Genomic DNA, 27,912 nt, shown 5'->3' on the forward strand with positions numbered 1-27,912 from the left:
TACAAAACATAAAAACTAGCTTGTCATAAGGGATTATAGAAAATTTTAAAAAAGCACTGCAAAAAAATGAAGTTTTTAATGACTGGGTAAATACTTAGCTTTCTCTGTTTATTTGGAAACATAAGGCTTGAATAGACATTATAAAATGGACAATATGCATTACTTCTGAGTGTAATGCATATTGTTTATTTTGTACATTATGGTGCCTATTATTGTCAAAAAGAAGAAGTAGCATAAAATCATATGATTGTGCAGTTAGATCCACCCCTTGATCTTCATGTCTGGCATAAACACACCAAGATGACATCAAGACAGCGATAACTCAAGGCTTCCCATTGAGACCTAAGCTGGGTTAAGTTCATCTAAGTATATGGAAACAGCTATCCTTAAGCAGCCCTATGAAAAACTATGGGATTATGGTCACAGTCATCAGTCAGAATGGCCGAGTATTTCCAGTTTGCCAGTCCAACTCTCACCAAGAAAGCAAAAAGCATGTTCTCCAGAGTGTTGAATGATTTCAATAAACTGGTAGTGTATTTGTCATGGCTGTGCAGGGAGGCGTTCCCAGGTATTGACATGAACCCCACATGCAATGAGGAACATGTGAAAAATGCACAACTCAAGCTTAGGCCAATCAGGTCCCAAATCTCCAGACTCATGAGTAACACCTCAGACCAACTCCTTTTTCTTTGCACTACTTCTAAGCACTGTGCATCTTGTTCTCTATTGTGTGCCTTTTTCTTATTTCGGAATATATTTCTCCTATTTTGCATGTATCCCTCTTAATTTTGAGCACCCATAATTTCGTTGTACATGTACAATGACAACAAAGGGCTATTCAGTTCTATTCTATTCTGTATTCTTAGATAGAGGTTTGCCCTCAGATAGTCACAAAATACAGGCTTGATCAGAAATCAGAGCAGTGACTGAGAACTCAACTAATACTCTAGTACGGGAGAAAGAAAAATGGCAAGATAGTGATTGGGAAAATTAGGGAAAGGTAAGATGGTTTATGGTGGACAGAGGACTTGGAACAGAAGTCTGAGGACATCTAGTGGATGAATGGGGTATGACAGGAAGCAGGAGCGAGGCAGATCAGAGTAACTGTGATCATTTTGTAACCAAAAGACCAAAAAGATGCCATAGTTGGCCTTGTGTCACAAAAAATATTAGATATTTTCTTTTTATATTCTCTAGGAAAGTTTTTGCTCTCATAAGAGGTGTGTGCTCTCCCCAGCTGAGCTGAAAACTTCCAATCACTGTATGAGGTTTACTTAACATCTGGGTCCCTTTTGAAACTCTCACTTCTTCTGTAATTAACACATGACTACATTTTATTTTTATTCAGAAATTCCACTTTAGTAGAACTAAACTAAACTAGTTAGAACTAAAATGCAGAGTAACTTGAAATAAATAAATAGGAGATATCACCAAAGAAAACTTATACAGAACTTGCATTTACAAATTTGCAAGTAACTGAAAAACTTTGTAGAAAGCTGATCACATCGTGAGCCAAACTGAGACCATTACAGTTAAATGATATGGGGAAGCGGGATGTTATCTAATATAGTATTGTTCTTGAGAATAAATAGTTCATTTACAATTATATTCTACATCAGCCTGATTTGTATATGTGTGCTCACTTAAATAACCTTATATCTTTAATTTTAGAGACAAAGAGAGAGTAATCAAAATATTTACAAATATGATAATATCCAGTTTTGATTGCTGAAGCAGTAGTGCGAAAGTAGTGTGTGGGTGTATAACAACTAGCATCTATGATGTGAGTCTCCAGTTCTACCATGTATTCAAGGGGCTATTGGATTGAGATGTGATGACTGTTGAGGCCATTTGTGTACATTAAATCATTAAATTGTCATGATGAAGAAACCGGTACGAGATGACTGGAGCTTTGTGAGATGGTTCATTATCCTGTTGGAAGGAGCCATATGAAGATGGGCATGCTGCGATCTTAAAGAACGTGGTCAGCATCAATACTCGTGGCGTAGCGTTTACATGATGCTTGCAGAAGCATCATTCTGATCATCAGACCAGGCAACATTTTTCCATTCTTCTATTGTCCACTTTGTCAGTGGGACAAAGAAAACTGCCACTTTTCTCTTTTTTTAACCATTTCCTGTAAACCCTAGAGATGGTTGTGCAGGAAAATTCCAGTAGCTCAGAAATTTCTTAAATATTGAAATGAGCCAATCTGGAAACAGCAACAATGTTCAAAGTTGAATTAGGTTTCTTCTCCATTCTGATGCTCAGTTAAGCAGGTTATCTTCTCCATGTCTGTATGCTTAAATACAGGAAGTTGCTGATGTGTAATTATATATTTAAGATAACAAACAGTGGAACACGCGTTCCTATCAAAGTGGGCAGTGATTGCATCACTATTAAATGTTTGGGTTTTTTAAATGGAACTTAAAGCAGGTTTAAATATCTGATCACATGTTGTAAAACCCTCTATTTTAGTGAAGCATAACAATCATGCAGTTAAAACAACTGTCAGTAAATTTTACAAGAATGTTAAGAGAACTGATGGTATATAAATTGAAATACACGAGTTGTAGTTTTTAGAAAACTTTCCCATGTTTTCCGTTTGGGGTATTTTCAATGTGGAGATATATTTAGCTGTAGGATAAATTATTATTAATGTCAATGTAAAAAAAAAAAAGAACAGGCTTATTTAGTGTACGGAGTAACTGACAATAGTAGGGGATCACCCTCCTGACATAAAAGCCTGAACCTGTGTTAAGACCACTTGAAATTTCTAACTTGAGTAAGACCTCAGAAACGTAAGCTGCTTTACAGTTTAGTTTTGACTGGATTTTATATTAACATTAATTTTCTGAAATTCTTTTTATGCAGAAAGCTTTTAGCTGGTGCTGCTGTTTTGAGTCATTAGAGGACAGACTCTTGTTTTTAACCATTCTGGAGTTTCCAAAATACTACTCTAAGTCAATGTGAAAGCATATTTGGAGTTATGCTCATGTATTGCAGCGTCACACATAACGTCCCAGTCTCTATAAATGAGTTTATGTTTCAAACCAAGTCAGAGATAACATGCCAATGGTGTTTATTCAAAGATAAAATAGGCAAAGTCATTTCCCTGAATACAGCTTTAAAAAAAAAAAAAAAAAAAAAAAAGGCTCCAAAATCTGAACTTTAAAAACAAAATGGACTTTTAGAAGGGGAATATAAATATATTTTTAGTATGCCTATATATTTTGGTAGTGTAGGCAAATGTTTTCAGCGCTGATTATTTATCCTCTAATTATTTTCCTAAAGTATCAGAGTACTGAATGTACCCAGTGGTGATATGTAGCTGACAAATGGCAGGATTTGTGTTCCACAGTGAGGCAACAAGTTTACAATCAGTGTTTCCCAATTAGCTGAGGATTACACTGTTAATACGTAGTTTCAAGTTTAACACATTTTTTTCAACTGCTGTAAACATTAAGACAAAACACTGTAGCAGGCGGTTACAACACGTTATTTCATTTTGATGTAAGAAAAAAAAGTAACTTTTAATACATCACTATTCTTGTGCAGTTCAAAATTCTTTTTACAGTAAGTCAAAAGGAAAAAAAAGCACCATCTTACCATTTAGCTGTTATCCAATTTACTTTCAAAAAAAGAAATTCTCCTTAAAAATGTGTCATAGTAAATATCGTAACTTCAGAGAAAATAACCACAAAACAAGATCTTTTATATAAAAAACAGTTTAACAATTTGTTTTTTCAGTATAAAACATTACACAGAGCCAGGCCAATCAAACAAATTCACTGCCACCATTTCAAATAATCATTAACTCCCCAGTCAAACGCTCTACATTAACATACAAAGGGTTTACTGTCTTTAAGGGGTTTTCTGTACTTTTTATCTAGTTATTGGAAAATATAACAAACACAAAGGCTAACAATCACTCTTCGTTTGCTATAATATTAATAATAAAAAAGAACAAAGGTGAACTCCTGGTCCGTTCAAAGCCCAAGCCCCCAAATTTCTGGTCAACATGGCATCTATGCAGTCTTCTGCTGGCCCTTCTTCCCAATGAGGGATTTGTGAATGTGGGGAATGACACCTGAAAGCAAAAGGAAATGTGCATGAGATTTACATATATAATCTACAAATAGAATACAATCTGTACACAAATGGTTTATATAAGATATCAATTAATCAGTCCAGAAAACTGCCAGCTCACCTCCTCCAGCAATGGTTGCCTTGATAAGGGAGTCCAACTCCTCGTCACCACGAATGGCCAGCTGCAAGTGGCGAGGAGTGATACGCTTCACTTTCAAGTCTTTGGAGGCGTTACCCGCCAACTCTAGTACCTGGAAAAAAAGAAACAAACATTCATACCAACAGAAAAATTAGCTACAGAGAAAACAACCAAAGCTGACATTAAGTAACACTGTTAATCAAAACAAAGCTAAAAATGGAGGGAATGGGAAGTCTTACTTCAGCGGTGAGGTACTCAAGGATGGCAGCACTGTAAACAGCTGCTGTGGCTCCTACACGACCATGGCTGGTTGTGCGAGTCTTCAAGTGCCTGTGGATACGACCCACTGGGAACTGTCAGGAAACAGAGGTAAGATAGTGGTCCAAAGGTTTATTTAAAAAAAAAAAAAAAAAAAGCAAACGTCCTGTGGCTTTTAACACCTGCAGCAAAGCCACAAACTGCACCACGACAAATGATTGACATTTACCTGCAGACCAGCTCTCTGGGAGCGCGACACTGCTTTCGCCTTGGCTTTGCCACTGTCTTTTCCTGCTTTGCCACCAGCCTGCATTGAGTGATTAAACGGAAAAGAAGAAGATGAAATCAGAAAGTGGAAGCAAATGTGAAACGAATACGCCTGACTTGTATTAAATGAAAAATAAAAGACTTAAAGTGACATAGCAAAATCGAATCTGAATAAATTAGAGAGTCACCGTTGAGCTCTTCGTGTTATTGTTCTAGTAGTTTACGTTACAAACGCCCGGTTCAACAGTTGTCGCTTTCCCGCCAATCAAAAATAAAACAGAAATGAAAAGTAGCAACGTTAATCGGCCCCGGAAACAGCAAGTATACACCCTAAAGATAAAATAACCGATTTAACAGCACCAATAACGACTCCGTTCCGTAAAAAATACGACAACCTGTCAGCGGGTTGCTGGCGGTGACCCCGCGACAAACAAAACAGACGCGCCGCCTTAAGACCGTCAGCGGTCAAGTTTTCATTCAGAAATTTTGACAAAGAAAGTTGGACTTACAAAGTCACCTGGACTCAAATAAAACACAAAGTCGTCTTTACTAATTTTGCATCACCTGCACACTTATTTTAAAGGAATTATTCAGCAGCTAACAGTTAACCAGCCGTTAAGCCAACGAACTAGCTAAAGTTAGCTTGCAGTTACTGCTAAAGCACCATCCAGAGGCTACACCGACTCAAAGAGCAGTTTATTCTCCTATATGAGCGACCCACCTCCAAAAATTTGCAAATATACCCAAAACAACTCGCAACAAACACTCAAAGCTTAAAAGCAGTCTACTTTTAGCCGAAAATCCACACGAATCGAACTTCTTACGGTAACGATAATGCTAATGGTTTAGCTGTCAGTTAGCTTCTTAGCAAGCTTGTTAACCACACACATTCTGCGCGGATTTCCCCAGTTCAAATTCAAAGCAGGACTTTCTACAACTGCACAGTTATTCAAGCAAAAAAACCGGCAATATCTCCTATGACACGTTGAGCATTAGCCCGAGTTCACATACCATTTTTCCCGACGCGTTGTTTTATTGTAGCGCTGAGTAGATTCCAAACAGTTTCGGCTCCCGAAAGCAAAGAAACAATAAACCTTTTCGCAAATCGTTTGCATGCAACCCCTCGTGGGAGTCGAGAGAGCCAATAGCAGAGTGCGTTGTTACTTCGAATCTCAGTCTAAACCAATAGCCTTGCCCTTTGCAGAAATTCCACCCATCCCCCACCCTAAGCTCATCGTGCCTGTCTTTGCGCACGAAACCACGAAGTAGGCGGGACTGTGTGTTTGTGTGTGGAGTGTCCTTCCAGGGACATCCATCCTAAAACCGTACAAAATACATAACAAAGCGGGTTATAGCTGGGATTAATTCAGTGAAATTCATGAAATTCAGTGCAAGGACACGAATAACGTCTTCAAACATGTATATTATTGTACTGGCGTCATACATGAATTAGCTATGGCTGTAAAATGATCTCTAAATGACATGTACTCCAAAGAACATACACTACAAATAATCGATAAGCAGTTATGGATTGTAAATACAGTATCTCCTCGAATGTCATCTGGAAAGCCGTTACGTTTTCTTGACAGGCAGGAGAAATAGCGAATGAAAACTTGGGCTCTTCATCTGATGTTTTAACTGACAGGCACAACAGCCAACCGGAGCTCAGCAGTCAGCGTCCGGTTGCCTCCGTGAGCTCGGTAACAAGGGGGGTGGGGGTCAAAGATACGCAGAGAAAACGGGCTGCTGGTGGCGAAGATGGCGGATGGGGATAGTGGTAGTGAGCGCGGTGGCAGCAGCGGTGGCGGAGGGGGTGGAGGCGGCGGGTTTCAGCATTACCAGCGGGAACCGGAGACCCAGGAACTGGCGTCGAAGCGGCTGGACATTCAGAATAAACGTTTCTACCTTGATGTAAAGCAGAACGCCAAAGGCCGGTTCATCAAAATCGCCGAGGTCGGAGCTGGCGGCTCCAAAAGTCGGCTGACCCTCTCTATGTCAGTTGCGGCGGAGTTCCGTGACTACCTGGGGGATTTCATAGAGCACTACGCCCAACTTGGGCCTAGTACTCCGGAGCAGATTGCTCAGTCCTCCGGTGGGGATGACACCGGGCCTAGACGGGCCTTGAAGAGCGAGTTCCTGGTGCGTGAGAACCGAAAATACTACCTCGACCTAAAGGAGAACCAGCGGGGTCGGTTTCTCCGGATCCGACAGACCGTCAATAGAGGCCCTGGTTTCGGAGTCGGAGTGGGTGGCATTCCCGGTGCTGGCCTGCAGGCTGGACAAACCATCGCACTCCCGGCCCAAGGCTTAATAGAGTTCCGCGACGCCTTGGCCAAGTTGATAGACGACTACGGGGGAGATGAGGAAGAGCTTGCCGGTGGCGGAGGGGCCGGGGGCTACAGCGAGCTTCCGGAGGGCACCTCAATCATGGTGGATTCCAAGCGGTTCTTCTTTGACGTTGGATCCAACAAGTATGGAGTTTTCTTGCGGGTGAGCGAAGTAAAGCCCAGTTACAGAAACTCTATAACAATCCCCTTCAAGGCGTGGAGCAAGTTCGGGGGAGCGTTCAGCCGCTACGCCGAGGAAATGAAAGAGATCCAGGAGAGGCACCGGGATAAGATGTACGAAAGGAGAGCCGGAGAGGAGTCGGAGGGAGACGATGTGGACGACGATTGATGGAGAGAGGAGTGGTGGCTATTTGTGATGGAGCTGACAACATGATGCAAAGCCTGGATATAAACAGAGAAACGGAGAGAGAGGAACGACTATTCTGTGCATGATGAAATGAATCCGGAGTTAAATAATTAAAAAAAAGTATATTTGACTGAGAAATTACTGTCTATATAAGAGAATAATGTTATAAAGTTTAGGTGGATGTTATAGCTAATTGAGTGCAGACTGCAGTAGTCAGCTCCTGTATGAGATTTCCCCTTTGATTTAAAAAAAATATATATGAATATATATCTATATATATTAAAAAAATATAAATATATTGATTGTCCATATGACCTCACATGTAGCCCAGCAAATTAAGTTTGGCAGAGACACAGCAGTAGATTACCGGTACCACTTTCTAGTTGACATCCAATGGTAAGAGCTCACCTGGCGCTGACCTGTAGTCTGTGTGATGATAATAAGGAAGTGTGAAACATGTGACATACCCAAACCAGCAGGTGCAGTGTGCCAGTGAGCCAGAGCACCTGCACCGTTCACCATGGCTGTGTGTGTTTCTTGTCTAAAGTGACCTGTAATGAACAGCTTGCCCAGACAGACCCACAACGCTCAGAGCCACAGTTTCAGCTACATGGGAGTAGAGTGGCACCCTTGGCATCGCCGGACATCCTCTCAGCCCAGTGAGGTTCCCTGTAAGGTGATCTGTTACAAGCACACGACTCATTTGGATTCTACAGACAATCCAAATGAGTTCAAATGACCTCCCACCCTTCCTCTCTCCTTGTTTTGCACCCTTCCACTTTCCCTCCTGGGCATTCCTCAGGTGCTGACTTCTTGCTCCGATAGCTGAATTGCGGTGTGGCCTGCTCACACGTGGCTCGTTGTGTCTCAGGGCTGGCAAGTCCCATCTGTATTTTGGGGTATATATCTATATATATCAGCACTACCTGTGCCTGTGCATCATCCTCAAGAGGTTCTGGGTGCAGATCTGGTCAGCCAGTTGCTGCAGCTGAGCCATCTGTGGCAACTGATGATGTCTCCTAAGATGCATGGCCACGTCTGACCCCTGTGACCTTTTTCTCAAAGGGGGACGCAGTGAGCTCAGGCCTGTAGCACTGGTCACGAATTTAAAAAAGCTTAATATTGCCGGGCTTGAGCTACAGTCTCAAGGGTATTGATCTTGTTGACTCACTTAGGGTTCACCATTTGGATCCTCTAATCTTGAACTCAGACCATTAATGACTGAAGTACTATTCAGTCTGATTGTAACATAAATTAGGTGCTTTTGGAAAACTAAAACCCATAATGGGGTGCTGTACCTAAAGGAACATAAAGAAAAATATATATACTGGAAGAGATTTACTTACTAAAAAAGATCAAGTATAGATAGAATTATTTTTCAAAAGAGATATATTAAAATATGTCTTAGAAATACGAGACATTTAATAGATAATGCTGCCTAAAGTGGCTTATTTAAAACACTAAACTTGGATGCAAATGTCCAGGGTGATATTTCATACCTGCTTTTTTCCTAACATGTCTTTTTTTTTCCTTAGAGGAAATTAAAGAGAGTACAACAAATTGATAACAGAGTATGTTATAGCAATTTATAGAAACAACTTCACTGAAGTAGTTTGTCAGCAAACACTCAGCACTCCAGTTCACTTTACAGAGCATCGAGTTGTCCCCTCGTTTCAGTCCACACCTTTTAACCCATGTTTTGTCATGAATTGGCTTTCCATCAGTTGCCATATGGCGCAAACATAAACACCTGAAATCATCAACATTTCATCTTTAGTGCTCCTTTTTAAAAATATGATCATTTTTGCATGCCTGCTCTTACGCGGAGCTGCCTTGTGTTCTTTTCTTTTGCATATTCTGATTGCTGTATAATGGTATTTATCCATATTTTTTGAGAGCGGTTTAAAGTTTTATTTCTGCATTGCAATAGACAAAAGAAAGTTTACTTCACAGCCTAATTAAAAAAAAAAAAGCCACAACTTTCCCACATATTTTGGGAAATGTCACTCTCATTGTCCCATTTCCTTTGGTGTGTAAAACCTCTCGTTGAATTTTACTTTACCCACTTCAACACAGCAGAGAAATGCCATATGAAAAAAATAAACACCTGGGAGCAATAGTTTTTTTTCTTTTCTATTGATATGAGTATACTATATATGATATTACACATGCGATTGAACTACATCCTTCTTCCTGTACTGTGTTACGTGAAATGGCAGCTGTTTCAGTCATGTGTGTTCTGCTGTATTCTACCAAGTTCCTTTCAACGAGAAATAAAAAAAAAAGATTTTTTGCTCAGGAGAGGCGTGGTGTTTTTTTTTGTCTTGTTTTCTTTTTTATCCCAAAACAAAAGACAGACAACAAATAACAGACTTACTACCTCACCCATAAAGTCTCAGTAATATAATCAAAAATGCTTTCATTACTATCCAGACTTTAATAATATGTCCTTGTAATGCTGGGTGTGATTGAACAGGAGTCTAAAACTTGATATTCAGTTTAATATAATAAGAAAACCATCAAATATTCAGATTTTTAAGAAGCTGTGAGGAGAGAATTTACTTAGAAATACCTTTATTAATCTGATACAGTTACCCGCTTTAGCTTCAAGATGATTTAACAATTTTTCATTTAAAATTTGTGGAGTTACATGATATGACGTGGTATGACACATCAGTCCTTGAAGCCCTTTATCAGCAGTAGAAGAAGTATTCTATTATTTTTATTTAAATACCGGTATATAGGTATGACTGCAGCTTATTCTCTTGTAACAAGTCAAGGCTGAGTCCGTTTTTGTGCACAGTTCAGTTTAGCACAATGGTTTCTAGCCCTTCGTCACGAGTCGTGAGGATGGGAGAATAAAACATAATCTGTATTTAAGACGTCTATCTTTTATAAAAATGAAATAAATTTTACACTAAAGTATCAACTGCAGTGATAATGCATTTGATAGAAAATCTGACAGAAAACATCCAGTTCTCTGTGTGAAAATGCCTTGTTGTTGTCAGAGGAGAATGGCCAGACTGTTTCAAGGTGATAGGATGCCAACAGCAACTCAAATAATCAACTGTTACAACCGAGGTATGTAGACAAGCATATATAAATGCGCAATATGTTGAACATTGAAACTGCTACAGAACAGTAAACTGAACCTATTTTGCAAATGTGCTCACTACAATTGGACAATAGAAGTTTAAAAAAATGTTGCCTACTCTTATGAGTCTCGATTTCTGCTGCCACATTCAGGTGGGAGGGTCAGATCTGGCTGCAAACAACATAAAAGCATGGATTCATCATGCCTTATATATTAATTTGGGCCCCTTGGCACCAGCTGATCGTCATTTAACAACATATCTGAGGATTATTGCTGACCATTTCCATCCCATTATGAGTACAGCATATTCATCTTCAGATGTCTTATTCCAGCAGGATGTGTGGTGCTGTCATGTAAAGATGGATGCAAATCTCTGAGGAATGTCTCAAACATCTTGTTGAATCTTTGACAGGAAGAAGTAAATAATAATAATGAACTTCCAACAGGCAGATTAAGATAAGCAGCAACATTCATCCATCTATCTAGTTTCCATTTTAGGGCTGGAGCCAGTCCCAGCTGTCATTGGATGCTTGGTAGGGTACACTCTGAAGAGGTGACCAGTATATCACAGGGCTAACACAGAGAGACGGACAACCAGTTATGCTCAGATTCAGATCTACTGCCAATCATCAGTTATTCTAATATGAATGTCTTTGGATTGTGGGAGGAAGCTGGTGTACTTGGAGAGAACCCACACAGGCAGAAAAGTGATGTTAAATAACATGATAGTTTATTATAGTTTATTATTATCTTGTAAAAAAAAAAAAACATTCCTAAAAATAGATATCCATGCAGGCCTAATGACTTCTGAAATAAAATGAGGGGTTTTTTTACCTTGAAGGGGACTGGCGACAACTCCCGGGCCTGGCAGATTCCCATGTACTAAATAGAAGTGAAGAAGTTAAAGAATTGAAAACAAGGTGGGAGGGAGGGTGGGGCACGTAAACGAGAATGAACAGCTTGCAGAAGTGGGGGAACCTATATAGATGACAACCGGAAGGAGTGTGTTTGGAGGCGTGGTCCAGCTCCTGAAATTCCGATACATAATCTCCAATAATAAGTCATACGACCGAGGTCTTATCCCTCTATATGAGGTATATTCGGGCTCATTTAGTTTCCAGCTAATCTCCTTACAGCACACTTTCACACCAGGATGGTTAACTGGAACAGACTTCTGCGTTTCCAGTCACTTACACCGTTGGAAAATCAAAGGAAATATATCTTATGGAGAAATTATCATCAGTATGTTCAGATGAGGTCCGGAGACAGGTTCACTAGTGAGTACAGCCATTTTAAAACATGGTGGACACTCTGTCATGGTTTAGGAATGCCTTTCAGCCAGTAGTGTATGCAGAAAACTAAAGATTATGATCCACCATGCACTACCATCTGGAAAGCATCTGATTGGCAACAGCTTCATTTTTTTTAGCATGACAATGATCCCAAACCCTCAGCCAATACAGCAAAAGCATATGGGGAAAAACACATGCACAATGGAACCCTATCAGTGAGAGACCTGACTCAACGTTACTGAGTAGCATGGGATCATCTTGAGAGAGAATAGAAGGAAGGAATAAAAGTTCAATATACAAATAAGAGCTCTGAATTCCTTCGAGAAGCCTGGATAACAGTTCATGAAGACTACCGTTCACATTTTCCTAGCAAAATAAAAAGAAATAAGGTATGGCTCAAGACTTTTGCACAGTACTGTGTTATTTAGTGTTAATATCATATGCAAGTATATAACTGAGCCTTTTTATATTACTCTAAAGCACAGTGCAGTGTGGTGAACATGTATATGGGAGGCTGCTTGGCTTTTTCTAGTTTCTGGGTGATGGAAACCTTACTCTGTTCAAAAAACTCAGTTCATGAAGTTTATATTAATCATCAGCTGAGGCCGTGTTTACGGAGCCGAGCTGGGTGAAATCATGAGGTTTCTAACAGTTCAGCTGCATGTAAGCGAATTGGTTGAGCTCAGAGTGACGTTTCTATGCGGTGCACTGCTTTGCAACACCGAGTGTTGCACGTCTGGACTGGTTTCATCAGGATTTGTCAGGACTGCCACTGAGGAAATGATAAGAGCCAGAGCAGAGCCAGAGCTCTGTGGGATCAAACTAGAGATGTGATTACGTTTCCAGTTTCACAATTTCTAAATAAAATGATCAGAAACATTCAATGTTTTCCTGAAAAAGGCACCTCATACTTTCAGTAAGCCCTCAATATGGCCTCAGTGATTCATGAACAACATGAACGACTCAGTTTTAATGTGCCAGCTTTGTAGTAATGATGCATTGTATCTCCAGGCTGTCTGCTACCACATTTTGTTTCCCAAATATCTTTGCAGCTGTTCAGGAGGTACGTCTCTTTGATGCTTAGCAGCAGCACAGTTCACTCTGTGATTAACAGCAATGATGCTAAATCCTGCTTTGTACTCCACTGTCTCTAACCTTGCAGTTCATCCGAACATCATGGGCCTTACATCCACACATACACATTTAAGTTCACACAAACAGCACCACCCCCTCCTCCACGGGTTAGCCAGTTTATATGACCTCCCTGAGCTCAGAGTGATGAAAAGTGCGCGCAGAGAGGCTAAACGAAGAGGGACAGAGCACTAATGGGAGAGAATGAGAGAGAGAGTACAGCTCAAGGGCATGTAATACCATGCTGAGCTGGGTGTCAGTGGAAGAAGGGATTATTTCACATGGTGCTGGTGTCCTGATGGCCTGCTCCAGAAATACAAGCCACACTAAGCTGCCCATCCATCATTCAAAGCAGACAAGCGTGAAAGGTGATGAAGAAGACAGTGGATTGGATCTCTATGAGGTGGTGGGGGTTAAAGACATCACCAAACCTCTGCCTCTCGTGACACACTCAGCGAAATGTATCCATGCATGTATGGAGTTCACCTTGCAGGTGATGCATGTGAGTAGATGAGAAAAGGAAGTGATATTTTCAGAAGGAGGCTGTATGTCAAGTATGTCCATCGTCTTCTGATATCCAGTTCATGGTAACAGGAGTGCTGGAGTCTAACCCAGCTGTTGTAGACTAAGAGGCAGGATACACCCTGGGCAGAAGGCTGTTGCATACCAAGCACAGAGAGACAGACAACTATGGTTCCTACAAGGTCATGATAATTCCTGATGAAACCAGTTCAGACTTACAGTATTTTGACCACTGAGTGACACAAAGCTCTGTCATAGAGCATTTTGTCTACACACATTAACACAACGTCAGCATCACTATGAGCTTAGCGTCATGCTTTTTAACAGCTCTGCTGTGTAAGCAGCATCTCAGCTGATGATTAAAGCAAACTTCAAGAATCAGTCTGAACTCAATGTCTATAGCAGAGTCAGAGATGTCCAGAAACCAGAAAATGTTTAGTATCAGTGCAGGAAACAGTGTGAAGGACAGCGTGATTTAAGTACTTTCTGTCAGAAAAAGAAATATAAAACACTTTTATATTGATAGATGATTTATTGGTCACATGTTCATTGAACCATTGCTGAAATGTTTCATTCTAGATCAAAATGGATTGACTAAAGATCACACACTGAACTTCACAGTTCCAATGACCAGCTCTAACTTGTCATGAGTCCTTGTCTAAAATGCTCACAATACTATTGCTCTATTTGCAAATTCTTAACAATGGAATTAAATTACTATTAAACCTAAATCATGATGAATATATTAATAAACCTTCATACTGTTAGTACCCAGGCAGTAATAATAGTCCAACTATGTCCTACATGTGCAGGACTCTTATATCCTAATTTGACCTTGGCTGACACAAATTATTCAGGGTAAGTGTATCTGCCTAGATTGTACCACGCACATCTGCATGTGACATAATGTCCAGCTTTGGGCCACAAATACCAGTGTTGTAACTGAGCCAAAGGTGCTCTGAGTTGTCATGTTTAGCCCCAAATGTGTCTGCTATATGAGTAGGTAGTTAAATATAATACAACCACACCCTCACATTTCAAAGAGTGGAATCTTTTCAGACTCTCCCATGTACACGCAACTTAAGTTACTTGATGATTATCAGTATGAATCATTTACCAAACTTCAAAATCAGGTTGTAACAGAAATTCAGCACATGTGTATACTTAAGTCAGTTCTTAGATATGTATATATGCAAGTATGTTAACATTTCGAATATGCAAAATGTGAACATATCTGTATGTACAATATTTGGTGTGGCCATCTTTTTTCTTCAACGCGACCGGAACCCTCTTAGGCAAACTTTTTCATAATTCCTTTAAATAGCCTTCAAGAATGGTTCTTCAAGCTTCTGGAAGGACATTCAAAGCTCTTCTTTGGATGTTGGAGGTCTTTTGTTCTTTACTCTGACAAAATGATCACACACTGCTTCAGTAATTTCGAGGTTTGGCTATGGGGAGGCCAATCCATGACTGATAGCGTTCCATTGTGTTTTTCTATGCAGGTCTTTTACTGCATTGGCAGTTTGTTTAGACAAAATGCCAAATACCACTAATTGAAAACAAAGCCCCAAACTATGATAGAGCCTCTACGTGTCTTAAACATGACTGTAGACAGTCATTGTGTTGTGTAATTCTTTCCTGACCTCTGAATTCAAATTTGGAGTCATCGTTCCACAAGACCTGACTCATCATTTGTGGGTGAATAGTAGATTGATCAAATGAAACACCGGATGCATTTCTCAGCTACTGTGCTATGATTTTGCTGATTTATGTTCTTATTTCTTTGGGACATGACAATAAAATACTGTGCATCTGTTGTAGATATTTTTTTGGGCGTGACATGTCTTCTGTCCTTCACATGTTCAGTATCCTCATATTTTTAAAGGACACATTGCATAACATACAGTGATATGCAAAATTTTCAGTTGAACTGAGCACTTTTGGAATCTCTTTGTTGGTGCAAAAAGGATATTTTTTGTAGTATATGATGTAACATATTTAAGTTTTGAAAGCATTTTCAGTACAGATTTTCTGGAAACCTTATAAAACACAATTTTTCAATTTTTCGCCTTCTTGGTCTATATCGCAACTAAACATCGTGAATCACAATGAAGCTAAAAGTGTGACATTTCACATGTATATTTCAAAATGGCTGTGTTTGCATTATGTTGCAGACATGACTCAGCTGCTGAGTGTTCCACCCAGAAGAAACCCGTGTCCCAGCAGATGTTCTATAGCGGTTGTTTGGAAAGAGCCATGAGCCACAGTTAGCGATTACAATCAGTTGAAGCAACCCTGCATATGGGCTTTACAGCCCTAACAAGATGTTACATATTTTGACTCCAACAACATACAGGTTTATTTCCCTACCTAGGAAGTTTTGTAGGGTCTTACCTTACACTTTAAAGCGTCTTCAAGCAACTGTTGTTGTGATTTGGCATTATCTAAATAAAATAAAACTGACTTGACTCCCAACTGTGACAAAAAAAGTAATAAAGTGATTAATTAATTGCTTAATGAGGTACCATTTAATTATTTTTTCTGTTTGAACTATAGTTCAACAGATTGAATAAACATAGTTAAAATGGCTTTTGTTAGAATTAAGAGAAGCTGTACAGCATACCACTTTCATATTTTTACTCAAATAAACTTTATTTATATCGTTCAAAATCATAAATTAGACATTTGCCTTACAAACCCATAATCAATGAATCTTAAAAATGACAATCTTTTTTAAAAACAACAATGGTTTCAACTCAAGTTAGCGCCTACAGTGCGTGCAAGCAGCCTGAATTGTTTCTTGTCAGAGAACAATGAAAACCGATATGCTGATTAAGTCTGATATGGTATTAAAGGAGGAACTGAAGTGGATGTGAGTTACAAAGCATCTTACAGATGCGTATCAGGCCTGTGAGCAGGCTAAAGCAGCTTGAATAGCACATTCCAGATTTAACAATTACACTCACTGGGTACATTATTAGGCACACCTTGCTAGGCCAGCGTTTTTCTTTCAGGACAGCATTGATCCTTTATGGCACAAAGAATAAGCTGCGGGAAACCTCAGAAATTTTGGTCCATATTGACATAGTGGCATTGCACAGTTGCTGCAGATTTGTTGGCTTAGCGTGCACGATGTGAATCTCACCGCACACCAAAGGTGCTTTAACAGACTGAGATCTGGTGACTGTGAAAACCATTTGAGTACATTGATTGATACAACCATTGTCATGTTCGAGAAAACAGTTTCAACTTTGTGACATAGCACATTATCTTACTATGATCAGAAGATTGGTTCACTGTGGCCATGAAGGGATGGAAGCAAATTTTGATCCTACAACAGAAATCAAGACTTCTATTCTCCAATTTTAGTGAGTCAATTTGAAAAATAGCCTCAGTTTCATGTTCTTAGCTGACAATAGTGGCACCCAGTATGGTCTTCTGCTGCTCTAACATTTTAAGGGTCTTCTTAGATGTCTTCGAACATCTTCAAGTATGCTCTTCTGCATGTCTTCATTGTAACGTGGTTATTTTAGTTACTTTTCCCTTCTAATCAGCTTGAAGCAGTCGTGCCGTTCATCTGTAAATCACAGGGACCATCGTGCTGGAAAGTCCCAGTTGATAAGCAGTTTCTGAAATACTCACACCAGCCAAAATGGTACCAACAACCATGCTATGTTCAAAGTCTCTTAAAAATGACCTTTCTTTCCCAGTCTGTCTTGGCCACGTCTACACGCCTAAATCCGATTCTGTGATTGGCTGATTAGAGGTTTGCATTAACAAGCAGCTGAACAAGTATATTTAACAAAATTGCTGGTAGATACGTAGAATGTTACGGGCCAAGCTGATGGAGGTTGGGAGTGATCAGCTGTGTTCGACTTCAGGGCTTATCTGAATTAATACTACGCTTTTGGCACATAGTAAGACTAAGCTCTAAAGACAGATGTTGTCTTAATTTATTCATTAAGTCTCTTTATGTTTCTGTCAGCCTATGAGTTGGACGCATCTTGTAGATTTACTGTAACTAGAAATATGTGAATATAGTTATTTATATATTTATTTTTAGAACGATTTAATACACTGATTTATGTCCTGTGCCTGCAACCCAGTAAATGATTTATTCCTCAAGTGAGAAAAAGGTTGTTCAAATTCTTTAAAACAATTTTAATGAATATATAGTGCTATAATAATCCCTAATTCTTTCCCATATATATATTAAAATATTAAATCAGATTGATCATGGCCATTACTCGGTGACACCAGGCTAAGCTGAATTCATCTGAGGTACATTTGTGACCTTATGACTGACTAATATTAACTATGTATGCTAAAAACCAGATGTGCATCATTAACTTTTATGTCAATTAAATTAAAAGTAAGCAGTGATTTTAAAATTTATTTCAAATAACCCTTTTTGAGATGCACAAAATAATTCAGCTTATATATTCAATGGAGTGTGCAATGTTTGTGTATAGCGTTTCTGATGATACAAGCGTTTCCACTCCTGCTGTCTGATAAAATCCATCGGCAGCAGGTTTAGATGATGGTGAGAAGACTGTGATGAAGGATGACTGCAACTTAAGAGAGCGCGTATATAACAAATGTGGACCTGAGCTGCTGGGAATCCCACGCCTGCTGAGCAAATATCCTATAATAGTGAGTGAGGGGCTCCGCAGCTATTTTTAGCCCGTGTTGCCATGTGTGAGGAATGCTCTCTGCTGCACGTTCAGGCAAACTGTACATTTTTTGTGCACACGACAGAGCGTCATCCTAATCCCATGCATGAATGGAAGAGACGATGAGCTCCAATCCACAGAACTAAACTGCAGAGAGATGCACGCACACACACATATCTCTTCATTATCAGTATTGTTTATTTATTATTTATTATGTGCCTCTGTGTCTATTCTTATTCGTCCTGTATCTGAACCTTTCTGTTGTTCCCGCTGTTTTACTGGCACGACACGTTGAAGATAAAGCAATTCCTCTTTTCCATCTTCCTGCTTTTATTTGCATGCTTCACTGACATATAAGTTCAGGAATAAAAGATGCCAGTGTTGCAAATTTGACTGGAGCTATCAAAACTGGAAAGTACCCTTCAAAATGATGGCTCTATGATTGCTGTAGTCACACTAGGCTTATTTTTATTTAATTACATGCCATCTCAATATCAGGACTTGTTTATATTGTTAGTGCTGACTGACAGGACATAATGCTTTCTCCACAATGCTGGAATATTTTAGTTATCTGTAACAGGTAATGGCAATACCTCTCAAACGCCACATGACAGCAGCAGAGATCAACAAACTGCCGTGCTAACGTGCAGCCTGCATTATTTCACCTGCAGTGATGAATGATGGTGAGGACTTTTTTTTATTATTATTGTTTTTACAACATCATCTGTCAACTGAGATTAAAAATTTAAACTGGTATAAGGCAGTGGTTCAGCAACAGCTATGCAGACAGGGCTGTGTTTGGCTATTTTAGCCAAAAAGGCACAGTACACCTTGGACAAGTTGCCAGTCTGCTGCAGGGTTAACACATAACAACACATGTCTTTGCTCTGCCGAAGGAACCTGGAGTACCTGGAGAAACCCCATGCAGACACGGGGAGAACATGGAAACTGTGCACAAAATGATTAAAATCTGCGACTGAGAACTTCTAATAGGTGACAGTGCCACAGCACAACACTACAGTGTTGCTCTTCTTCTAACCCCTCGCAAACATGTCCAAATGGAGAAAGATGCTATTTTTGAGATGGTCATGTTTCCTAAACTACTCACACAATATTGATAAACATGGAATGGTATGAAGTAAAACTTTATCAGTATGATATGCAAATGTCAGACTTATATGTTTGACATTTACTTATATGAACTTATATGAGCTTTTAACCTATATCCTGATTTAGTATCATGAAATCTGTAAGGCTGTAAAGTTGCATTTTTACAAGTATAGCAAAATATTCTTTTACAACATGCTGTTAAAAATGCTATAATTAGTAGAGCTTGCAAGTTACAGCAGTGAAATGCATATAACCTTTGCACTTCCTCTATTCGAGTCCAAAATTATTAAACATTTTTTGTTTGTCACCAGTAACAACATTTCTTGTCACAACACATTCCACATTCCACACACATTCCACGTAGACCTCAACATCTTCACCTGGTGGGTTAGGCTATAAATGTAGTAAAATTTGTATTCTCTTCAACTGAAGTGGAATAATCCTGTTATGCTTTCTAATAAAATTGTTCATATTAACTCTTCTCTATATAGACAGATGAAATATTATATGCTATTATGCATTATATAGTATATTATATTATATACATACAATTTATGATTAAAGCTTATCCAAACAATAAATGTGTAAATGTGGAAACTTCTGGCTTCAATAAACAAACATGGTAAAAATTCTGAAATGAAGCTTCCAAACAGGTCTTCACAAATAAACTGGTAACAGAGGTTACATTTGTGTGTTTTTATAGAGATAATTTCCATCAAACAAGGACAGGTATCAGTCCCAAAAGGGAGCACCATTATAACACCACAAAATGTCTAGGCTCCATATTTAACATCTACTAGACAAGGGATGTTGAAGATTGAGCTGTCAGGCAGGAGGACATGTAGATGGCTGACGTATGACAGAGGAGGACATTGGGGATAGGGTGAGATTATATTAATATTAATGTTGACATAATTTTGATGACAGAATAGTTTTGCTCAGAGAAAACAACGGTGATCATTTCAAAGAATTTAAAGGATGAGCACAATAATAATTTCTAAGAATCTTCTAATCAAAGCTCAAACTGTTGATTTTGAGCCTGAGAAAACAACGTTTTCTCTGCATAAAGCTGTATATGCAAGACTGCAGGCTGGTTTTTACAAAAGCAAAACTTTCAGTGTAAGCTGCACATTTGTGGCATATGCAAATGGTGTTTCCACCTTGTTGCAGACTGGTAAAACACAACTTCAAATAACTATTTTTACAGAACTCGTTGGAGAATTCCTAGAATGTGTTCTTACGTACATTGTATTGTTTAAAGTATTTGCTCATCTGCCTTCACACGCATGAACTTGAGTGACATCTTAATACATAGTAATATGATACCCTTTGCCATTTGGCAATGACATGATGTCTTCTGGTAAGGCTTTTCATAAGGTTTAGGAGCGTGTTTATGGAAATATTTACCACTTTTTCAGAAACATTTTTACGTGGTTTCCAGCATTGACTGGCGAAAGTTTGCCAGCTCTGGGCACTATGCCCCTCAGCATCCACTGACCCTGTGATTTTACATGGCCGAGTTTCTGTCATTCCACTGAGTTGTAGTACCACTAACAGTTACTTGCAGAATATATAGTAGAGCAATATTTTCACAACTGGACTTGTTGTACAGGTGGCATCCTATCATAGTGTCATTCTGGAATTCACTGAGCACCTGCACACACAGTTTGCAAGTTATTACATGGTTTTGTTTTTTTTTTTGTAGGAGAGACAAGATCTGATGGAGTTCAGGTGCGTCAGCCTCTCCGACAATGCACCCTGAAACCACTGCTCCACCCCTCCCCTGCAGCTAAGCCACAAACCACACTCCACCACATACCACCATCGCCCGACTTAGGCCCGGGAGCCGTCCGGCCTAGCCTGGATGAATGGATTTAAGAGTTAAATGTATCAGTTGTGAATGAGCATTAAAAAAATTGAATCCTCAAAACTCAGTTTCCAGATGCAACACAATATAAACAAGAAGCACTCCAGGAGGTCAATCCACCACCGAGCCAGCTCACTGTCTGCTGTACTTTTAAGGGACTTGTATTTTATTTTGTCTTCATTCATTTTTTATTCATTGTTCTTTTTAAATGTACTTTGCACTCTGGTCAGATGTGACATGATATTTTAAATCCCGTTATAGTACTTTCTATATGTTGACAATATATCCCGCACTTTTAAGAATCAAAGTTTTGCAATTATAAAGCTTTATATCAACTTTTGACAAATAAATAATTAAGTTGACCTTGATGACTTTGGTGGATGTAAAAAGAAAAGTGGGACATTTAACAGAAACTCCGTAAGATGAAAAACATCTTTTTAATAAAAACTTATTTTGTAAGTTGTTAAAACCTGATTTTTCATGGTGTGAACTCCCTTCAGTTTAAATAAAATAAACCAAATTAAACGTTACTCAGCCTTTTCTCGTCAAGCAGCACATAACTGTAACCATATACTCAAAGAACTAGGGAACATCACACTTCTCAACACTTTCTCTATATCTGTTCGTGTTGCTGGATGATCAGTACGTTAGTTCTAACCCTTACAACAAAATCCACACATTTTGTTTTTGCTATATCATGTTGTTTATGATATATTTTTATTATAATGTGTCAGTGTGTGAATGTGTGTGTGAATGGGTGGATGACTGGTTGTGTAAAGCGCTTTGGGGTCCTTAGGGACTAGTAAAGCGCTATACAAATACAGGCCATTTACCATTTTTACCATATAAATTTATTGTATATTTTTTGTATCGCATTTGATGCAATTTTGATACAATTTTGGCAACTTTTGTTAACAACAATGTTCATTTTAGACCAAAATAGAGTTTTGTCCATAACATTTTGAAATTATGGCAAGTATTGATCATGTTGATGAGATAGAGGTCTTAGAAACTCATGTAGCAAACATGATACGAATGGCATTATAGGCTTAACTGTGTGTGCACATTTTTATATGCCATCAGTTGAAAATAGGTGAAAATATCCTTCCTTGATTACATTTTTCTTATTCTGTATTTGACATGATGTTGTTCATATTAATAAACCTCTTAATATCCACCAGATTAGCATAGAGATGCTTAAAGTTTGGTTTTCCTCCTCACATATACAATCACCAAATACTTCAATAGTTACACCTATTCAATAAGTTAATAAAAAAAAAAAAAACGCTAGCAGTGCTTCCCACTGAGTAGATGGATGTATGGTGTGAGTTTCAACATCTAAGGTGAATTCTTCAAGGTCACTAATATTTAAACCTAGGTGACATCTTTCTCAAGCTATCGTGCTCACAAGATTTTCAGAAAACTATATTTGAACTTTTCTGAGATTTTTAGTAGATTTGCCTATGCTATCAATTTGAAAATCCTACATCATCTCATTTTCCAGTTTTGTTTGCAGAGTTGGGTGTCCACACTTCCCGTCCAGCGGAGTGACAGTTACAACTCATAGGCTATTTACAGAAGGAAAAATACTGGACTGCATTCCATTTTTTTCTTCCTTTACTGAAATGTACGCCTCAAGTCACGTACATCATTCCACCGAAACCATTGCCGAAACTATTAAAATCACGAAAGTGTATTCATACATGTGACCAGAGTGACGTTAAATAACACAGTTAAAGTTATTATTGCTTTTGTGCTATGGAGACACGCCTCTTAACAAAACACCATGTAGACAAAATTCACTTTCAGTCGATAAGGAGGGTGACAATGCAAAGTGACTCACTGTGGCTCTATGCCAGTCAGTTAAAGAAAGTGTGATGAATTTACATGTAGTCAATAGCAACACAAACACACTGACCAATTTAAAGGATTTGAAAAGAAAATTGTGCACAAAATTAGTAATAAAGTATGCTGTGCTTCTGGATAGAAGAACATAAGTACTCATGTACCATGTGCATTTTTTATTATGTTATTTATGTTCGTTGCTAAGCAGCAACGAACAGGGTACAGCAGTGTTGTCTCTCAGCAAGAAGGTCCTGGGTTCAAATCCTTCATGTGGCCAGGGCCTTTCTGTGTGGTGTCTGCATGTTTTCTCTCCAGGTACCCGGGCTTCCTCCCACAGTCCAAAGACATGCAGTTAGTTGGGCCAACTTGACTGGTGATTCTAAATTGCCCATAGGTATGAATGTGAGTGTGAATCGTTGTCTTTCTCTTTGTGCTAGACCTGCGACGGACTGGCCACCTGTCCAGGGTGTACCCTGCCTCTCGTCCTATGGTAGAAGTTCCAGCCCCCCGTGACTCTGATAAGAACAAGAGGAAGAAAATGGATGAATGGGTTATTGCTGTATATTGCTAGGCAGGTTCTAAGACTTCACTCTCTTAACTAAATCCAGAAATAATTCAAATATCTTTTGACCCCTGAACTTTGGCAAAAGTGATCCAATGGTGATACATGTTTCAGTTTCTTTGCTATGGCCTCTCTTCCTAAACTGTTTCACCTGGTTTTCATGAAATTGGACTTCATGATTTATCTCAAGTTGGCCTTTTGACTTCTACGCTGACCTTAGAGTTTACCTAGCAGCAAGAAAGCAGAAGTTGCATGTTTGTTGCTGTCAGCGTTAATCTCGTTAAAATGACATTAACGCCATAACCGTATTAACGCAGCAAATCTCCGTTAGCGAGTTAGCACGGATCGCCCCATGCGTGGGACTGCACAGCGTCAAGGCATTAGCGCAGTTAGCTCGTTAACAGGTTAGCGCCGTGCAGCCCCACGCACTGGGCGATCTGTGCTAACTTGCTAATGGAGCTTTGCCGCGTTAATGCAGTTATGGCGTTAACATCATTTTAATGAGATTAACATTGACAGCACTAGTTACAACATATTAATAAAACCCACAAGTAAAATTTTGGAAAATTTTTATCTTTTTGCTGATTAATAAAATTATAGTCACGCTAAATAATTTGATTTTGAATTTGATTCTGAATTAGATAAAAGGGTTAGGAAAATTGAGGGATGAATGTTGGGTTGTATGAATGTGTGCAAAGGAGTAAATGCGCCTTGTAGCGTAACACGCTGTGTGAGGTTGAGATCAGAAAAGTGAAGTATAAATGCAATCCATTTGTATACGGGCGCATTAAAGTTAAGAAGTAAAACAGGTCATAGACAAGTGCACAAGGAAGTCGAAATCTATTTTGTTGTTTTGTTTTTTTGTGTGCATATAAAAACAAAACAAATTTTTGGATAGTTGATAAAGAGTGTGAGTCATACGCAGGAATTGGGTGTGGGCTTGACATAAAATGCGTTTAAGAAGCATCAGTCGAAAAGTTCGTCAGAAAATACTTTCAGGCTGACTGAAAAGCTTCTTAAATAGCCATTTTATGTCATGTCCACACCTGACACCTGCATATGATTCACACTGACAGTTTCCAAGACAGGTTTCACTTGTATTTAGCTATTTGTTTATCCCTTGTCAATCTCTGTTTATATTCTGCTGTTGCTGTAAGACACTTTCTTGTCATGTACTTTATGTAGTTTCTAGTAATTTCTATTCATGCTGAAGGCAAACGAGGGGCCAACCTAGTATCAAATCAAATCAAATCAAATCACTTTTATTGTCACATCACATGTGCAGGTACACTGGTACAGTACATGTGAGTGAAATTCTTGTGTGCGAGCTTCACAAGCAACAGAGTTGTGCAAAATACAATAATGTAAAACAAGCAAAATATAAAAATGGCTAATCTAAAAAGTAATAAATATATGTACAATATGTAAAGGTATATACATTACTGAATGTGTATACTAAATATGTTTTTCTACGTGTGTGTGTTTGAGTGTGTATATAGTATGTATATACATGTTTTACAAATGAAATAAAGTAAACAATAAAATAAGATATATAAAATATACAGAGGTTGGTATGTGCAAAACAGTGGCATTAATGTACAGTATGGAGTGCATAATGTTGAAGCTCCAGTAGTGAGGGTGAGGTGTCTATGAAGTGTTCAGCAGTCTGATGGCCTGGTGGAAAAAGCTGTCTCTCAGTCTGCTGGTACGGGACCGGATGCTGCAGAACCTCCTTCCTGATGGAAGTAGTCTGAACAGTTTATGGCTGGGGTGACTGGAGTCCTTGATGATCCTCCCCGCTTTCCTCAGGCACCGCTTCCTGTAGATGTCTTGGAGGGAGGGAAGCTCACCTCCAATTATCCGTTCAGCACACCGCACTACTCTCTGGAGAGCTTTGCGGTTGTGAGCGGTGCTGTTGCCGTACCAGGTGGTGATGCATCCAGTGAGGATGCTCTCAATGGCACAGCGATAGAAGGTCCTGAGGATGCGGGGGCTCATGCCGAATCTTTTCAGTCTCCTGAGAAAGAAGAGGCGCTGCTGCGCCTTCTTCACTGTTTTGTTTATGTGTACTGACCACGTAAGATCCTCAGCCAGATGTACACCAAGGAAGCGGAAGCTGCTCACTCTCTCCACAGCGGCGCCGTTGATGGTGATGGGGGTGTGTACTCCTCTGCACCTCCGGAAGTCCACTATCAACTCCTTTGTCTTTGCGACGTTGAGGGTGAGATGGTTGTCTTGACACCAGTGGGTCAGGGCGCTGACCTCCTCCCTGTAGGCCGTCTCATCACCGTTGGTGATAAGACCCACCACTGTAGTGTCGTCCGCAAACTTCACAATGATGTTGGAGTTTCTAGTGGCCGTGCAGTCGTAGGTGTAGAGTGAGTACAGGAGAGGGCTCAGTACACACCCCTGTGGAGCACCAGTGTTCAGTGTGATGGGGGATGAGGTGGTGCTGCCCAGTCTGACCACTTGGCGTCTGTCAGACAGGAAGTTAAGGATCCAGCTGCCGATGGAGCTGCTCAGTCCTAGATCCTGCAGTTTCCTGTCCAGCTTCGAGGGAACGATGGTGTTGAATGCTGAGCTGTAATCTACAAACAGCAATCTCACATACGTGTCTCTCTTCTCCAGGTGTGACAGGGCAGCATGGAGTGTCAGGGCTATGGCATCATCAGTGGACCTGTTGTGGCAGTATGCGAACTGTAGAGGGTCCAGTGAGTCGGGTAGTGCAGAGCAGATGAAGTCCCTGACCAGCTTCTCGAAGCATTTGCTCACGATGGGGGTCAGGGCTACGGGTCGCCAGTCGTTCAATGAGGAGATGGTGGAGGATTTGGGTACAGGGACGATGGTGGCCATTTTGAAGCAGGCTGGGACTACAGACAGAGAGAGGGAAAGGTTGAAGATGTGTGTAAACACTCCAGCCAGCTGAGCCGCGCATGACTTGAGGACGCGGCCGGGAATCCCGTCCGGACCAGTAGCTTTGCGTGCGTTCACCCTCCTGAAGCACTTCCGCACATCCTCCTCAGACACAGTGTGCGCACTGACGTCATCCGCGGTGCGCGCACTGTCCGGTCTCGTGGTGTTCGCTGTGTCGAATCTAGCGTAGAATACGTTTAGATCCTCACACAGAGAGGCCGTGGTCTGCGGTGTGCTGGTTTTCCCTCTAAAGTCTGTGATCGTGTTTAGTCCCTGCCACATACTCCGAGGGTTGTCAAAATGTTGCTCCACCCTGTCCCTGTACTCACGTTTGGCTGCTTTGATCGTCTTCCGGAGTTGGTAATGTGCGTGTTTGTAGTCCGATGTGTTCGCGGACTAGTATTAGCATTAGCATCTGTCCTCGTTACAGTCGAGTTCAAAAAAACAAAAATTTGAATTTTCATGATCCGAACTTGTCGTGTTAAATATATACACACTGAACCCGCTGTGTTTTTGGAAAAAAAAAATTGTCTCCAAAAATACGCACTGTGAAAAAAATAATAAAGTCGACATCGAGCCATGACGAGCGGGTTCTGATGTTTCTGAACAAGAAAAGGAAGAAACTGAGATTCTGGGTTCATCCAATTCTCACGTTTTACTGTTTGATTCAGGGACTGAAGCTATGTCACGGCCGCCTTCATACATACTTCAGGGTGTCAGTGAGGCAGTTTGAGCTCTTGTTGGCAGAGTTGGGAACACAGGGAGGCAGAAACATGGTTTCAGAGAGCAGCATCTCTCTGTGCGCTGAGGTAAAAACTACTTTTATATTCAATAAAGTTACAAGCATACTTGTTGCCAAATGCATTGATCTGATTGGTCAGTTGAAAAATTGAGCTTGGTTGGAAAAAAAATAAATGCCGCAAACTCATCCAGCAAAACCAAGAATATGTGAGTCTGAAAAGGATTTGATGTGTAAAGACCTTAAGTATGGGATTTTTTTTCTATTTCAAAAAGCCCAAATTCCTGTGGTTTTAAGAAAGTCAAATACACGTAAACACAGAACCTGATAAATCTAGAAAGAACCAAATTGAGTTTTCCTATTAAGCAATAATTAGAATATTTTTGGCTTTGTTTTCGGAGTGTCACCATGGCAAAAATTATTTGCAGAAAAAATTCACTTGTCATTTCCTTCTTCTCCTCCACTGGTTAATGACAAAGGGACTGGCCACATAAAGTCAGTGACTCATTGCACCTCTGTGTCTGTAAGTTAAGGCAGCTGTGACCAGTGTACATCTTTATCCATTCATAGGTTGATTGTATCTTATCAGGAACATGTTGTAAGTGCACAGGTTTCTTTTCAGTGATTATCTGAAGAGAAATTCTTCTCAATTCTCCTGTATAAAGTACATTTCTGTGTCTGTCTCCCCATTTAGTTATCTCCTTGCTCCTTGAGCTC

General features: G+C 39.7%; 2 protein-coding genes across 3 annotated transcripts; one reads left to right on the plus strand and one right to left on the minus strand.

Annotated features, from left to right (window-relative positions):
* Positions 1 to 3,100: 3,100 nt before the first annotated feature.
* On the minus strand, positions 3,101 to 5,894 carry LOC134638209 (histone H2A.V). 2 transcript variants are annotated; one of them, XM_063488710.2, is made up of 5 exons: positions 5,765 to 5,894; positions 4,716 to 4,793; positions 4,468 to 4,581; positions 4,211 to 4,340; positions 3,102 to 4,090 (listed from the first exon to the last, which is right to left on the minus strand). In XM_063488710.2, the coding sequence occupies exons 1-5, from the start codon at positions 5,765 to 5,767 to the stop codon at positions 4,029 to 4,031; spliced, it is 387 nt and encodes a 128-aa protein (XP_063344780.1). In that variant the 5' UTR covers positions 5,768 to 5,894; the 3' UTR covers positions 3,102 to 4,028. The 2 variants fall into 2 exon arrangements, with proteins under 2 accessions (XP_063344779.1, XP_063344780.1); XM_063488709.2 differs by lacking the exon at positions 5,765 to 5,894 and having other exon boundaries at positions 3,101 to 4,090; positions 4,716 to 4,799.
* Positions 5,895 to 6,309: 415 nt separating this feature from the next.
* Positions 6,310 to 9,748, plus strand: LOC134638208 (transcriptional regulator protein Pur-beta). The gene has a single exon (XM_063488708.1). It carries the CDS (start codon positions 6,512 to 6,514, stop codon positions 7,427 to 7,429), a length of 918 nt encoding a protein of 305 aa, XP_063344778.1. The 5' UTR covers positions 6,310 to 6,511; the 3' UTR covers positions 7,430 to 9,748.
* Positions 9,749 to 27,912: the final 18,164 nt, after the last annotated feature.

Source organism: Pelmatolapia mariae, linkage group LG12 (genome assembly GCF_036321145.2).
Source record: "Pelmatolapia mariae isolate MD_Pm_ZW linkage group LG12, Pm_UMD_F_2, whole genome shotgun sequence".
In the NCBI taxonomy this organism is placed as follows: domain Eukaryota; kingdom Metazoa; phylum Chordata; class Actinopteri; order Cichliformes; family Cichlidae; genus Pelmatolapia; species Pelmatolapia mariae.